Source organism: Trachurus japonicus, chromosome 24 (assembly GCF_045865225.1).
Source record: "Trachurus japonicus isolate A0001 chromosome 24, Traja_1.0".
Classification (NCBI taxonomy): Eukaryota; Metazoa; Chordata; class Actinopteri; order Carangiformes; family Carangidae; genus Trachurus; species Trachurus japonicus.
Window position 1 is genome coordinate 10,471,920 of NC_140930.1, and position 14,142 is coordinate 10,486,061.

General features: G+C 41.1%; 1 protein-coding gene across 3 annotated transcripts in view; it reads right to left on the bottom strand.

Annotated features, from left to right (window-relative positions):
• The window catches only part of LOC146961366 (regulator of G protein signaling 6-like), a 91,534-nt gene that overhangs the window by 70,351 nt on the left and 7,041 nt on the right, over positions 1-14,142 (bottom strand). For 2 of the 3 annotated variants that reach the window (XM_085771005.1, XM_085771004.1), the window contains exon 2: positions 13,123-13,555. In XM_085771005.1, the coding sequence (XP_085627131.1) occupies positions 13,123-13,440 (318 nt within the window). In that variant the 5' untranslated portion in view covers positions 13,441-13,555. Of the gene's footprint in view, positions 1-13,122; positions 13,559-14,142 lie in introns of those variants that run through there. The other variant, XM_085771006.1, reaches the window with a different exon arrangement.

Here is a 14,142-nt window from a genome sequence, read left to right on the forward strand (position 1 = left end):
TTCTCTTTCTCACACTCCCTTTCTCCTCATAATTGCCTCCAAATGTGGCGTGTGTGTGCGTGCGTGTGCGTGCGTGTGCGTGCGTGAGTGTGAGTGTGTGTGCATGTCGGAGCTCAAATGTTCTTTGTGTAGTTGTACTCCTTTGATGTGCAGTCCTTTGTAATTTCTGCCAAAATCTGACAGGCGAGAGAGAAGGTTGTGCTACGTCTCATTACAGCCCAGAAAACGCCTGCGTCATTGTTTCCCTAACAATACAATATGTTAATCCTATTACACCATGAATATCTGTGAGATTAATTAGGGATTAAACAATTTACTCTCGGGACAAGACCACTGTGTGAACAACAAAGATTTATGCAGCTACAAAAACCCAGATAAACAACAAACTGCTCGCTTATCGAGTTTTGTTGCCCGTACTCATTATTTACTGTGATTCACCATCTGCATCATAAATCTCTCTCATATACAGTCAACACAATCACACACACGCACGCACGCACATAATAGATGTCCAATTCTGACAAACTATACCTGGATTTGAATACAGTTGTGCGTGCTTTAATATTTGTGGATTTTCTATTTATCACACATTCACACATTGTGTTCACATTGATTGTTGTCGCTCTGATCTCTGTGATTCATTTCTGCCTGCAAACCAAACCTCCTTTGGGAGAATAATGATAATAATAATAATAATAATAATGAATTGGAAACCTCTGCAAATACACTACTCACAAAAAGTTAGGGATATTTGGCTTCCGGATGAAATTTCAGAAAGCACCTAAAAATCCACTACAACCTTCCCAAGTTAACTTAATTTGACCTTCTCTAAACTAAACTTTTTAATGCACATGTTCAACAGTTCAGTGTTTCAGTACGTATAACATAACATGCTGTTCTCTAACAATGTGATTAACCACAATATATCACAACAAGAAGTGTCTGATCCATGAATCAACCACTAAATGTTATGGATCAATGACAGTTTGTATTGAAACAGTCCTCTTCATCACACTATCACATTCTGACATCATGAGACCAAGACAACACATATGTAATCCATCAACTGGACCTGGACCATGTTGAGGCTTCAGACAATGGGATGTTGTCAGAGGGATGTGTCCACTGGAATAGTCACAGAAAGGCAGAGGAGTGGACGTCCTTTGGCCACATGACGACTTATTAACACTTTGACATGTGTTGTGATGGTATACCCACCGCTGTTTCTAGCTTTTGTTTCAATACATTGTTTGAGATGAAGAAATATTCCATTCTTCAACTCAAATGCCCTACTTTCATGATATAATATCCCTGTAGCATGAACTTTTTACATTTTCCATAAATCTCACCCAGAAGTGGAATATCCCTAACTTTCTGTGAGTAGTGTATAATGTCAAAGAAAACGCGGTGATGTGAAATAGGAGCAATATTATTCTTTGATATCACTTTTTAAAGATGTGAGATGCTTTTTTTAACTGTCACATTGTAGAAACACTGTCACAGGCCTGAGGCCTTGTATTTTCTTTGGTAGTGAAAGAAGTACTTAGATAATTTATGTAAGCAGTGAAAATCTCTCTTCAAGTCCTGTATTCAAAGTCCTGTTTAAAGTGTAGTGAGTATTATCAGGTGAATATCCTAAATAGTACAAAAGTCATACTGCTGTGAAAAAAGACAAACTGTATGAATCACTTTACTAAATCAAAGATGGTTTTAATCATTTGTAAATTCTTTGGACTGACGTAATTAATGAGGTAGAAAAAGAAGTTAAACATGTGTTTTGTTAGATATTGAATGATACTGGATAGTTGTACACCATTGGAGTTTGACAAGTTATTGAATTATTGAAGCTTATAGAGGAAACATGGATTTCTGTGCAGTGCAGTGTCCAAGGCCAAAAACATGTGGGACTCACTGGTTTAATCCATTTTATATTAGAAACTTCCAGCGCTTTTTAATCCATATCTGAGGATGGCACAGTGGTACGGCGGGTCAGCACCGTCGCTTCACAATGGGAAGGTTCTGGGTTGTGGCCAAAACTGCCTATAGGTGTGAATGTGTGTGTGTGTGAGGTTGTCTGCTCAATGTGTCAGTCCCTGTGATGGACTGGTGCCCTGTATAGGTGTAATCCCTCTGACCCACATTCCTACTGTATGGCCGATGCAACAGCATGAATTGTTATCGAGTAAAACTGGTAGTTCAAGTAGTAAAACATGTAAATTCTCAGGTTTAGTACTTTGTTTTTTCCCCACCACTGATAATCAGGTGACTCAGAGCCCACAGAGATGAATATTAATGAGCTTGCTCTGTGCTGTGTGACTCCATTAATCTAAAAACAGCCCAGAGAATTTACTCATGTGCTGCCAAAACCCACCACACACACACAAAACGTATATTCACACACACACACACAGACAACTTCAAACTCCAGAGTGCACCTACAGATTGGCCACAGTCACTTTGCATTCACGTGAACACAAAGTGTTGACAGAGAGAGGCGAGGCCAAGTGGGCACCTCTGACACCTGCTGTCCGCCACAACCAGAGCATGACAAACACACTGATGCCTCAATAGACCCCGCAAACCGTGTGCGCGCTCTCCGCTGTCAGGAAGCAGTAAACAAGCCGCTGGTCTTACAAGGAACCCGGTTCAGATCCGACTCACTCAAGTGCATCTGGGTGTAAAGTCGTTCGTGTTTCTCTCTTCGGGCTCGGCTGCTTTGATATTTGGATATTAAAAAAGAAAAACAGACACACAGCAGCTTGTTCCCAGCACCCGGAATTTACAGATAATCCAAGTTATTCTCCGATCAAACTCTTTGATCGCTGACAAGCAACAAAAGGATTGACTCCCATCGTTCTAAACCGGGTTTAAAATCAGGATTAAACATAAAACCTCCCCATTATGTGCCTCGGGTCTGGTAGAAGATGCCAAATATTCAAATGTTACTCATTCAGAAATCAGAAATACCACAGTGAATCAGTGCACACTGAAGAGGATTAGTCTGGATTAGGACTTGGAGTGATACAGGAACTCAGTGGGGACTCAGGATGTCAATATTTCTGCCGGCCCGGGGAACTCTCCCTCCTGCCCGGCTGCCACCGTCTCACCGCCGGCCTCAGATTGTGGAGGAGACTGGACCGACTGGACCGACTGGACCTCGGCCCCAAAATAATCCACATAATGAGCTACTACAGTAAGAATCAAACAGAAGAAGTTCCTCCTGATTTATTCTCATTCCTCTAAACTCCCTGTTTGGATTCACAAGAGCATCAATGACTGAGATCACATTACAGCTTTGAAAACATCCACTGTCTCCAGGTTTCTCAGTTACAAGAGGACAAGAGGAGTTTAAACTTTAATGCACTCAGCAGAAAAGTAGGGCTGAGTTTCTTTTTTCTATTTTTTGTCTTCTTTTTTTCACCAAGAATAGTTGAGACAGAAGATTTTCTGCTCAAGTACAGTTTAATTAAATCCCATCAGTGGCTAAAGCAGCCAAAAAAAAAAAAAGAAAGAAAGAAAAAGTAAAAGGAGCACATCTGCGAACTAGAGCGAGGCTTCAATGAAAAAGAAAGAAGGGAAATGTGTGGTGGGAGCGATCATCCTGTCGTCTTAAAATCTGCAATTTAAACTCCTCCAATTAGCCTCTCCCCATCAGCCTGATTTGATTAGCCTGCTGCTCTCTACCTGCTCTGTTGTGATGAGCTCTGCCCAGATATCTGCAGGCGGCTGCACTGTGATTAGACGTGCTTAGTCATTCACAAAGTGACAAGAAGCAGCACACACACCAACATGCATAAGACCACACACACATGCAAACATGTCACATGCACAATATCCCTCTATGAGCACAGAAACATGTTTGTTATTATTATTATTTCTCAGTGCACCACACATGGGCTTCAACCACCTGTTGTTCACTGCATTTTAGAAATGATTGACTTTTTTTCGTCTTCTTCCACATCTGAAAATCTCCTGCACAACAACATGCAGACAAAGTCTTGACCAAGCTAAATGGGGCACATAAAAAAAAAGAAAAAAAGGAAAAAAAAACCTCCTTCTTTTGCTGCAGGAAATAAAGGAAGCTACAAGGGTGAGAAACCTGTTCAGCTGTTGCCTGCTAAAAATGAATGAAGACGTCCCTACGTGATCAAAGTAACAATCTCGCTCCGCAGTATTTGCTCGGATACTGATGCCATTAGAGTTCAGCAGAAAGCTGGGGCGCGAGCTATGATTCATGCTCTTGCTCACCAATGAATATCCTTGCCATGTGAAATTGCCTAATAAATATGCGCTGGATTGCAGTGAGTAGGCATGACTGGAATTTCATGGTTTGTAGCGGCGCTCGAAAAGCTCAGAGGCATAAAATAAGTCATCACCTTGTAGCCTGCATTTCATCCCAACGATAAACAATACGCTTATTAAATCTGTTTAAATAGTAACGCTAAGTCACACTGAATTGTTTTTTGCTTTCAACAAAGTCCCTCTCTCTATAATCATTCTGTGATGGTCTTCAGTGGGAGATCGGACACACAGGGAATCATTTAATCTATGATAAAAATGATGATCTGATTTGCTGGCATTTCACGTCTTTAAAGGGAGAAGCTTCAAATTTCTCTACACATGTGTACAAATGCATTTATGCATTGCATTTCCGCCTGTGTAGGTCCTCTTCATTTCAAAGTCACCCCGAAGACTTAAAAAAGGATGAGAGCAGCTCACATGAAAAAAGAGCAAATACTGGAAAGATTGTGGATTTATACGAAAATAAATAAATAAGAAGAAGATTCTTTTTTTCTTTTTCTTTTTTTTTTTTCTTCAAGTCTACTTTGAAGTGTCCTGGACATTTGGTCAGGGCATTTGGCACATGAAAAACAACAACAGCCGCAGCATAAGCAAGCACACTGCCTCGGCTGGTGCGAATTGAACATCCAACAAAGCAACAACAACAAAAAAATTCATACTCCTGCTCTGCTCTCTTCAAAGAAAGACGATGTGAGGGGGGAAAGCTCAGACTTCGCAGGTTGAACCTTTGAGAAACTGAAAAGAAAACACACAAAAACAAAACCTGCAGCAGAAACTAATAGACTATGTGATATAAATCTCTATCCTAAAAACCCCAATGATTATATTATCTCAAGATTTCCAAGATATTTCAGGAGAAAACTTCATTAAAAGACAAATTGCATCAACTGAATTTCCTTTTTTTTCCAATGTATTGATCCAATCCATTACTCTTAGTACACAGACTAAATGTGGGCCATTAGTTGTGGAGGTAATGGGCAAATGATTGACATGAGATCAATATTTTCTCCATTTAGAGATCTAGTGTCCTGTAGTGAGGAGGAAACACTACATTAACTCAATCATTTCTGATATTTTCATGAGGGTTTTCAGTGTCAGGTTCGAGAGCCAAACAATAAATGCTGATTTTCAGATGGTTAAGGTTTATGATTTTTATGACATCTGGTGTTAAACTGCACTGAAAAAGGTGCAGTTATATTTTTCTTTAGCATTTGTTGGACTAAAAATTTGAGTGCAGAGTTCAAAGGGTCAGTCTTAAACCAAGCTAGAGCATAAAAGTGAATTCAATAGCGATCTGGCCACTATACTATAAAGCTGCAGAACCAATAGTCCCTTGAAGGAAGGCCACAGAGGAGGCAGGTGGTGCACTGTGCCAAGCCAATGACCACATCAATGAAATGACTGAAGATGTTTTGGCCTCTGGCTTCGTTCCAGATCGGGAGAGTGACAACATGGCAAGAAGTGAAAGCAGCCAACAGGCTCAGAGGAGCAGAGCTCATCAAAGTGATGGTTGACAGTCAGGACAATGTCAAAGTCCTCCTCGTCCCCTCTGAGTCCAGATGTTTCTCTAGTTTTTGCCGTTGAACAGCTGCTCACCCTCGTCTCTGACACACAACACAATGTACATTCAGTATGTTCTCACAATGAAGCTTTAGGGTTTAATGTTAAACAAAAAGTCAGGAGATCTTCTAAAGGCACAACAGTTATTATGACAATGTTAGTTGTGATTTCCCAAAGTTGAAATGAGGTTGCTGAGTCAACCTAACAGGTCCTAGATCAGTCCATCACTGAACACAGAGAGAGCAGACTGACAGTGGTGGTGGCCACAATTATTAAAACAGCTGACAGATCTGAAAACAACTGACATTTTTTGCCTCCAAAACATTATTTCATTTCATAATGTTCATGAAATATGTAGATGGTTGCTCTGAGCACAATCAGATGAAACAAGTCCTACTGTTTTTTGTTTTGTTTTTTATCCACTATTAACTTTTGGTATGTTCACCTGTTGCAGAAGTTACAGCAGCGCATCTCTCTGGCATAGTGTCAACTATGTGTGAGAACTTCAACACTAATGCTATCCCATCGTGCAGGGTTAGGGTTGAGGTCCAAACTTTGTAAATAATTCGGCTTCTTCTGTGAAGGAACATGATTGTGTGACAGTGAAATAGGCCAAGATTGTTTTTTTTGCAAGGAAAATGACCTAAATCTTCTTATGATGGTCTATTGTATGTTTTATAGAGCAAAATGATGATTAATGGCCAATTCAACAAAAACCAACTGAGTATGCCATGTGTTCTAATAATTTTGGCCACCACTGTATGTCAACCATACATCCAACTCCAGGTAAGATTGTAAACATGTTGATCACCATATAATTGAATATAAGTGGGGAAAATAAACTCTAATAATGCTGTTATTGCAAATATACATAGACATCCCATTATGGTTACATGTTACAAAGTCACCGCCGTTGGAATAACTTATCTTTTACCAAAACAATGCTGTAGGTGATTTTATAATCTATGTAGGTTAGGGACAGCGCATAATGAGCATGAACACATCTGCACTGCTCTTCAAACAAGTTTTGATACCACAGTGATGACAGATCATCAAAAACACAAATGGATAATGAAAAGCTCATATGGCTGCTTTAGGATGATGCAGACAAATGGTTTATTTTGTTGTTTATACTGGAGCTTGTTGAGCCACTTGAGTCTCTGTGTTAAAAGCATCTGATGGGCTGATATTACTCAGTGTAGCACCTAAACACATTAATAAGAGAGAGAGAGCAATGAACTCAGGTTCAGTGTGCTGCTCTTTAAGGTGCTGGCAGCAGAGCATCAAACAACCAGCTGACTGTGGCTTTTAAACCTGCCGTCTCTCTTTCAGCGCACGTTCCAGCAGCTCGCAGGAATATGGGAACAGGTATCTGTATACACAGCTTGTTAAGTAAACAGGTCTGCAGTTCAACAGCTGCTATTGTCAGACCACAGACCAGAGAATAATGAAAAACGTGCAATATGCTGGAATACACACCAATCGTGGCCATACAAACACACATACAAACACAACTGAACAACAGCATACACAAATATTGCACCCCATTTTTCCCACTCTTTTTATCTTACACACTCACACTCTTTCTCTCTCTCACACACACACACAGAGTTTGTGAGCAGATGCTGGCTGACAGGTTTGAATCCAGATTGGTGAAAGGGTGAGTCAACACCCTCCACTCTTGTCAACAGCACTGAATCTTCTCACCTTAACATCACCTTCCATCTGTGCATGTGTGTGTGGTGGTGGTGGTGGCAATGGTGGTGGGGAGTGGGGAGTGGGGTGGGGGGTGGGGGGCAAGGAGAGTGCAGACAGTAGAAAATATAATCTAGTGGTGAGGGACATAGTATTCAGTCTGATAGACACAAACATGTACTGTATGTTTAGACAGAGGGAGCATTGAACATAGTTTGTCCTCTGTATCTTGTTGGAACAAAACTGAAAGGAACAGAACAGAATAGAATAGAATAGAATAGAATAGAATAGAATAGAATAGAATAGAATGAACTATGTCATCAGAATAAAACTGAACAGAAGAGAGTACAATTTAACAGAAGACAATAACATTGAATAGAACAGTAAAAGATGGAATGGAATGGAATAGAATACTGTAGAATAGAATAGAATAGAATAGAATAGAATGGACTATGTCATCAGAATAAAACAGAACAGAAGACCATAAAATTGAATGGAAGACAATAACATTGAATGGAACAGTAAGGGGGGCGGGGGGTAAAAGAAGAATAAAGTGGTCCACCATCTTTTTCCTAACTCCTCTTCAATCACAGACCTGGTATCAGCTGCACTTAAACCTCCGACCTGTTAAAAAACTGACCCTGAATCAGCCGGATGAAAATTAGGGAGTTCATCTCCACCTTCTCAAAACTCCATTATTTTCTAGTGGAGTTTGACACTTTTCCTCCCAAAGCTTCGTCAGCAGTGAATCTGGACCACGATTTGCATTTCCCCTCCCTCCCTCCCCCCCTCCCTCGTGCTTGTGGATGATTGATGACTCATCCAGGGCGACTAATAAGAACGTGGTCCAAGCTATACATATTTCATAACTGAGCAACCTTTTGTGTAACAGCAAATATTGTGAATCAGTGGCTCAGCTTACGACTGAGTGTTATTTGAACACACCAACACACACACAGACACACCAACCACGGTGCAGGTTTTCAGGTTATATATGTGTGTGTGGTTTGTCTGAATAACCACTAAAATACAGTCTCTATTATTAACCAGTGCATCACACTGGGATTGGGTTTCTAATGTCATGCATATTACAGTTATGCAATAGCTTTAGTTTATATAATATAAACTCAAATAGACATTTCATTACAGTTGGCAGGTGGTAATTAAGACATGTAGAGCTATCATTATACGGCATATCAGCTCCCGATGTGTAAGAGCTGCCGTCAGCTCAGCGAACACATCAGTGCAAGAGATTTCTGACCATCAATCATATTTTATAATAAATGTAATGACATAAGAACTTTTTTTCCTTTCCTTAACATATTTGATCATAACTTTCTGAAACAAGGCAGCTTTTCCTCCACATATACTACCTCGTCTAAGATCAAGTTTTCCACATTTTGATGGGGATGTATTGCCTTTTATGAGACTATTGTGTCTGAAACACATCAGTTGCACAAAAAAAACCCAACTGTTTTCATAAAATTGTCCTAAAAACTTTGAATTAAGTCATTTGAGACTTTCTTATACTGTCTTCCTATATGTCCTTTTTCGGTTCCTCTTGTTACTAACCTTTGTTCCTTCTTTCTCTTTCTACCTCTCTCTCTTTCTCAGTCCACCCCCTCATCTCCAACCTGCACCAGAAACTCATTTATCAAAGCCGACAGAGGCTTTCGGCGTCTTCCAGTTCCTTGCAGCACCTCCAGCCTCTTTCCACAGATAAAGATTTTCAAAGCCGGGTTTAATACAGTTATTGACGTCCACGGTGAGTTGGCTCTGCACGTATATTTTGAGCCAGTTATCAATACATTTAAATTTCCCCTTGATGCTCTTAAAAGTCCACTTACTTCTTCCCTTTCACTGTGGAAATGCCGGGTCAGATAGACAATGGAAGGTGTCCACTGAAAGCGAGGTTACAACATAGTTGAGCCAAATTCATTTCTCTTTAATTCTGTGTCGCCGCTATAAACTCTCGCTCTCCAGTGAGAGAGAGAAAAAAAAACATTGAACAAAGGGACAGTGGATGTGTCTATTAGACCCACTGAGTCATAACGCACAGATCAATAGGCCTACACCAAGTTCATCAAATTCAGACGACGTCGATAAAACGATGAAGGACATCCATGTTTTACACTTTAGAGTCGTCTTTGTGTATTCCTGTTATATCAATATCAAGTATGAAATGACAGAAATAGATAAAGATATGACACAATTTTCCAAACATGGGCCAAGAGTGTGTTTGCACATACAGGTGTGTGTTCTTGCAGTTTCAATCTTGATACAGTACTGTATATTTAGAAAGTTTAGGCACATTTCTGATCCCCAGTAGCTGTTGTGATATTTTTCTGGCTGCCAAATATAGTTTATTTCCAGGAGCGTGTTGTGGTTTTTGATAAAAGCTTCAGCCATCATTATGTTATAAAGACAATAAATCATAATACGCCCTCTGAGCAGCACTATACATCTTCAGAGCCGAATTGAGACTGCAGTGAGTCGGTATCGTAAAGTGGCAATGAAATAATCATGTTTAATGTAACATTACGACACATGAAGCAAATACTCTGAACTACTTGCGCTTTTAAAATCACTCCGCCCAGCAGCCTGGACTGGAATATAGTTCCAGCTATGCATTTGCCTCGAAAACAACTCATGAAGTTACATTATTATTTCATAGCGTGGTGAATGTGCAGGTCACAACTTGTCCACAAGAGCGGTTTGGAGTTGTTAGATTGTGTATTTGATGGGGACCTTGTACCGTTCACCTGCATTGTGTTCACTGAGCAGCTCACGTCTCTGCCCCACGGATCTCAAAACAACATGCAATTAAAGGTAGCCTAATGAAGGTAATGAACCTACTGCTATGACTATAGGGATTATGGCAATAGGCGAATTTGCCAAAATGTTGAACTATTCCTTTAAGCAATTGAGCAAAAACTGTAATAAATGCCATTCAACAGAAAGGATTCACTGTTTTTTTATGTTGTGTGCTTGCTGTATTTTTCAGTTATAGACGAAGGTTTTGCGCTGCCAACTTTAACACACTCTGAGGCGAGACACAGAGGAAGCTAACAGCTCAAGGTGAAACTCTGCAACGCTGTGATTTAGTTTTAGTTAAAAGAACAAATCCCACCAGGAGGCTCTACCTGAGGCTGCCGTGTCCTCATTGTGCTGACTCGCAGCGCTGCCACTGTGTTGCGTTTCCTTGCCAGTGGGCTCATAAAAATTCACTTCCACTCTGACATTATGTTATAAAATGCAAATTAATCGATCATGTCTACGGTGGGAAGATAGTATACTGCAGTTTTTTTTTCCCTGTTTGTCTGAAATGCAGCTCTCAGCTCCGGTTACAGAGTGTTATTGTGTTGGGGGTTATTTCCCCAGGTAAACGGAGGTTGTTTCAGACTGTGGTTTCTTTACTTTCTGACCTGCTAACCCCCTGATATTTGAAAAAAATTTCAGATTCTCAAATTAACTTTCCGTCCGTGTCCTGTAAACTTTGCCTCATCTCTTCCTTCCTGCATGGTTTTCACCATCCTGTTAAATAAGTAAATGTGTGGACTCGCCACCTGCTGTTAAGCAATATTGATGGGAAGAGAAAAAAGGAAAGAGCCCGTTCTTGGCCCGGTGCCTCCACAAAGACGGAGAAACAGGAATATCACCACTCTCCTCCCCTGCTGCTCCCAGACTCACATTACATCAGGGCACCATGCAAACCCCAGTTCATCTATCATGATGAAACACTGCAGGGGGATGATGACTATATTCACACATCCTTGCATTCATCTCAGGTCCACATCATTTTAGAGGAAGGGAAATTGCCTTTGGAATAGATCCCCTTTGTGGCCCGAGTGTTTTATTTTAGTTTTAGATGATATATATTGATTTCTGTAAGGAGAAACACTATATTCCCGCTTTTCTCTTGCACAATGAGGTCAAAGGTCACGGGGGCAGCCAAGAAACAATAGCTTCAGAGCTGGGAGTTTGTCTTTTCAAACGCTAATTCATCTGATTAATTAGGTTGTGAAAAAAGGAAGCTACAGGTGGCGTTAGTCTCCTGAGACTTTTGGTAAAGCATCCAGATGTTTTGTGAGTTTCTCGTAAAAAACGCCTCTCTGCTTTATTCTCTCAACATTTAACCTACATTACTCATAATAAACTCCTCCGCTCGTGACGTCTTCTCCTCCCTGAATCGACTGACTGAGGAGAAACGTTATCTGACGCTTTGTTTTGAAATCCGCCCCTCACTCCTTCCTCCTTTCCTTCCACCATCTGTCCAGAAACCCTGAAAAGCTTCCGTTCAGTTTGCGCTCCACAACCTGCACGGCTCGGCTCCTCTTACCGCTTTTTCTGCCATACGGAAAAAAATCATGACCCCACTGTGCTGAAAAAGGAAAAACGCTCTTCACATGTTGTTGTGTGTGTGGGCGGAGCCACCGTGGCGCCACAACACAGTCATTTTGTCTGAGCGAGTGATTATTCAAACATTATTTCCTGTAGCTGTTTTACACATAGGAAACAGCCATAATACTTTAATGAGCGGGCGCCCTGCTACCAGTAATACATACAGTAACCTTCATAATAAACTGAACTAATGCAATACTGGAAGATGAAAACGTCGACATAGCTGCTGAATGTTGGATGAAGTCAGTAAAACACATTATGCTGAAGCACTTATAGACTGAACTACTTCTTCTAAAGCTCTTTGTTCATTTAATCCAACTTAATACCTCATAAAAAGATTGAATTTTTACCAATTCTATAGAAATTAAAAGGTGAAATCCCTCATTGTCCCTCACATGTACATGTAAGTCAGTGGTTCCCAACCTTTTTTGGCTCATGACCCCATTTTGACATCACAGATTTCGGGCGACCCTGTCAATCGCGATGTGCCAGCTATTTCTATATGCTGCATTTTATTGGAACTCAATTTATATTCGATAAAGTGACAGTATAGAATACAATAGTTGTTTAAGATTGTGTGTGGTGTTTTTTATTATAAATTTTAAAAAGAATAATAATTAGTTAAGTTAATCAGTAATTTTTTTTATCAATTAGACATTTCAAGCGACCCCACATTGGGTCCCGACCCCAAGGTTGAAAACCACTGATGTAAGTGTTGAGAGAGTCATGTTGAGTGTGTGGTAGGTTGGTTGTCTGTAACAACATCTATTGCACGTCTGTCCGTCCTGGGTGAGGGATCCCTCCTCTGTTGCTCACCCTGAGGTTTCTCCGATTTTTCCCTGTTAAAAGGGTTTTCCATGGAGTTTTTCCTCAGTCGATGTGAGGGTCTAAGGACAGAGGATGTTGTTACGATGCCATGTAAAGCCCTTTGAGACAAACTGTTTGTAAAAACGGGCTATACAAATAAAATTGCCTTGCCTTGCCTTGCCTAGGTTTTTCTTCTTAAGAAGCTCCTTCGAAGCTCCTCTCTCCAGTCTGATCTAAAAACTGGCAGGTCTGTGTCTTCAAAAGGACAATTATGGACTCAAATATCAAGTTTTCTCCCTAATATTTGATTTGTGAATCAGAGTGACAGCTGTGACCTCTCAGCATCTCTGCTCTTACCTTCCTGTAGACAATCATGTTGGGGGAGTCGTCCTCTGGGTCAACGCTGCTCATGGACCTCATGGAGAGGAGAGGTCGGGCCGGGGTCGTCTGGACGCTCTCCTTCGGTTCCTTTGGTTCCTTTGGTTCCTTCGGTTCCTCCGGCCCTTCGCTGGGCTCCGCCACCTCCACAGGACTCGGAGGTTCCTGCTGCTCCTCTTTCTCCTCCTGCTGCTTCTCCTTCTCCTCCTCCTCCTGCTCTTGCTGCTCCTTCTGCTGCTGCTCCTCCTTCTCCTCCTCCTCCTGCTGTTGCTGCTGCTGAGGTGCCTCAGCCATCATTACACTCTCTCCTCGAGTCTTTACCTCCTGCGTCGAGTTATCCTCTCTTCTTTATCTGCGTCAGACTCTCCTCCTCCTTTATGTCCTCCTGCACTCGCTCTTCAGTGTCTAGGAGCTGCTTGGAGGGAGAGAGAGAGAGAGAGAGAGAGAGAGAGAGGCAGAGAGAGAGAGAGAGGGAGATGAATTAGACAGCACAACTCACCGCCGGGCTTCACTCTCCCAAGTCTCTCTTTTTTTCCTTGTCTTCTGTCAGCAGCCACAGGATGGATGAAATAAAGGCATCATAAATTCTCCTAGTTTTCTCTGTTATCTCCTCTCTGCAATTCCTCCTGCTCCACTGTCACATGAGATTGAACTTACAGGAGAATAGAAGACATCAAGTTTAAATTCTGCTCCTTCTTCTTCTCCCTCCCTCCCTCCCTCCCTCCGTCCCCACAGCGTCTTTTCTTTTTAGTCACTTGTCTCAAGAATTTATAGATTGTTGTATTTCCTGTCAAACAACACAATAAAAAACCACTGTGAGCTTATTGTTGCCATTGTAGAGAGCGATGCCGCGTCTCGCACATACGCTTAGTTTTGCAAAGAGACAATATGACTCAATTTCTGACAATTTTGCACTCCTTTTCCAAATCTTTTATATAGGAGACACAATTTAAAAGATGGAAATCTTCCAGATCATTTCCAGCCTCATTTTCAAACACA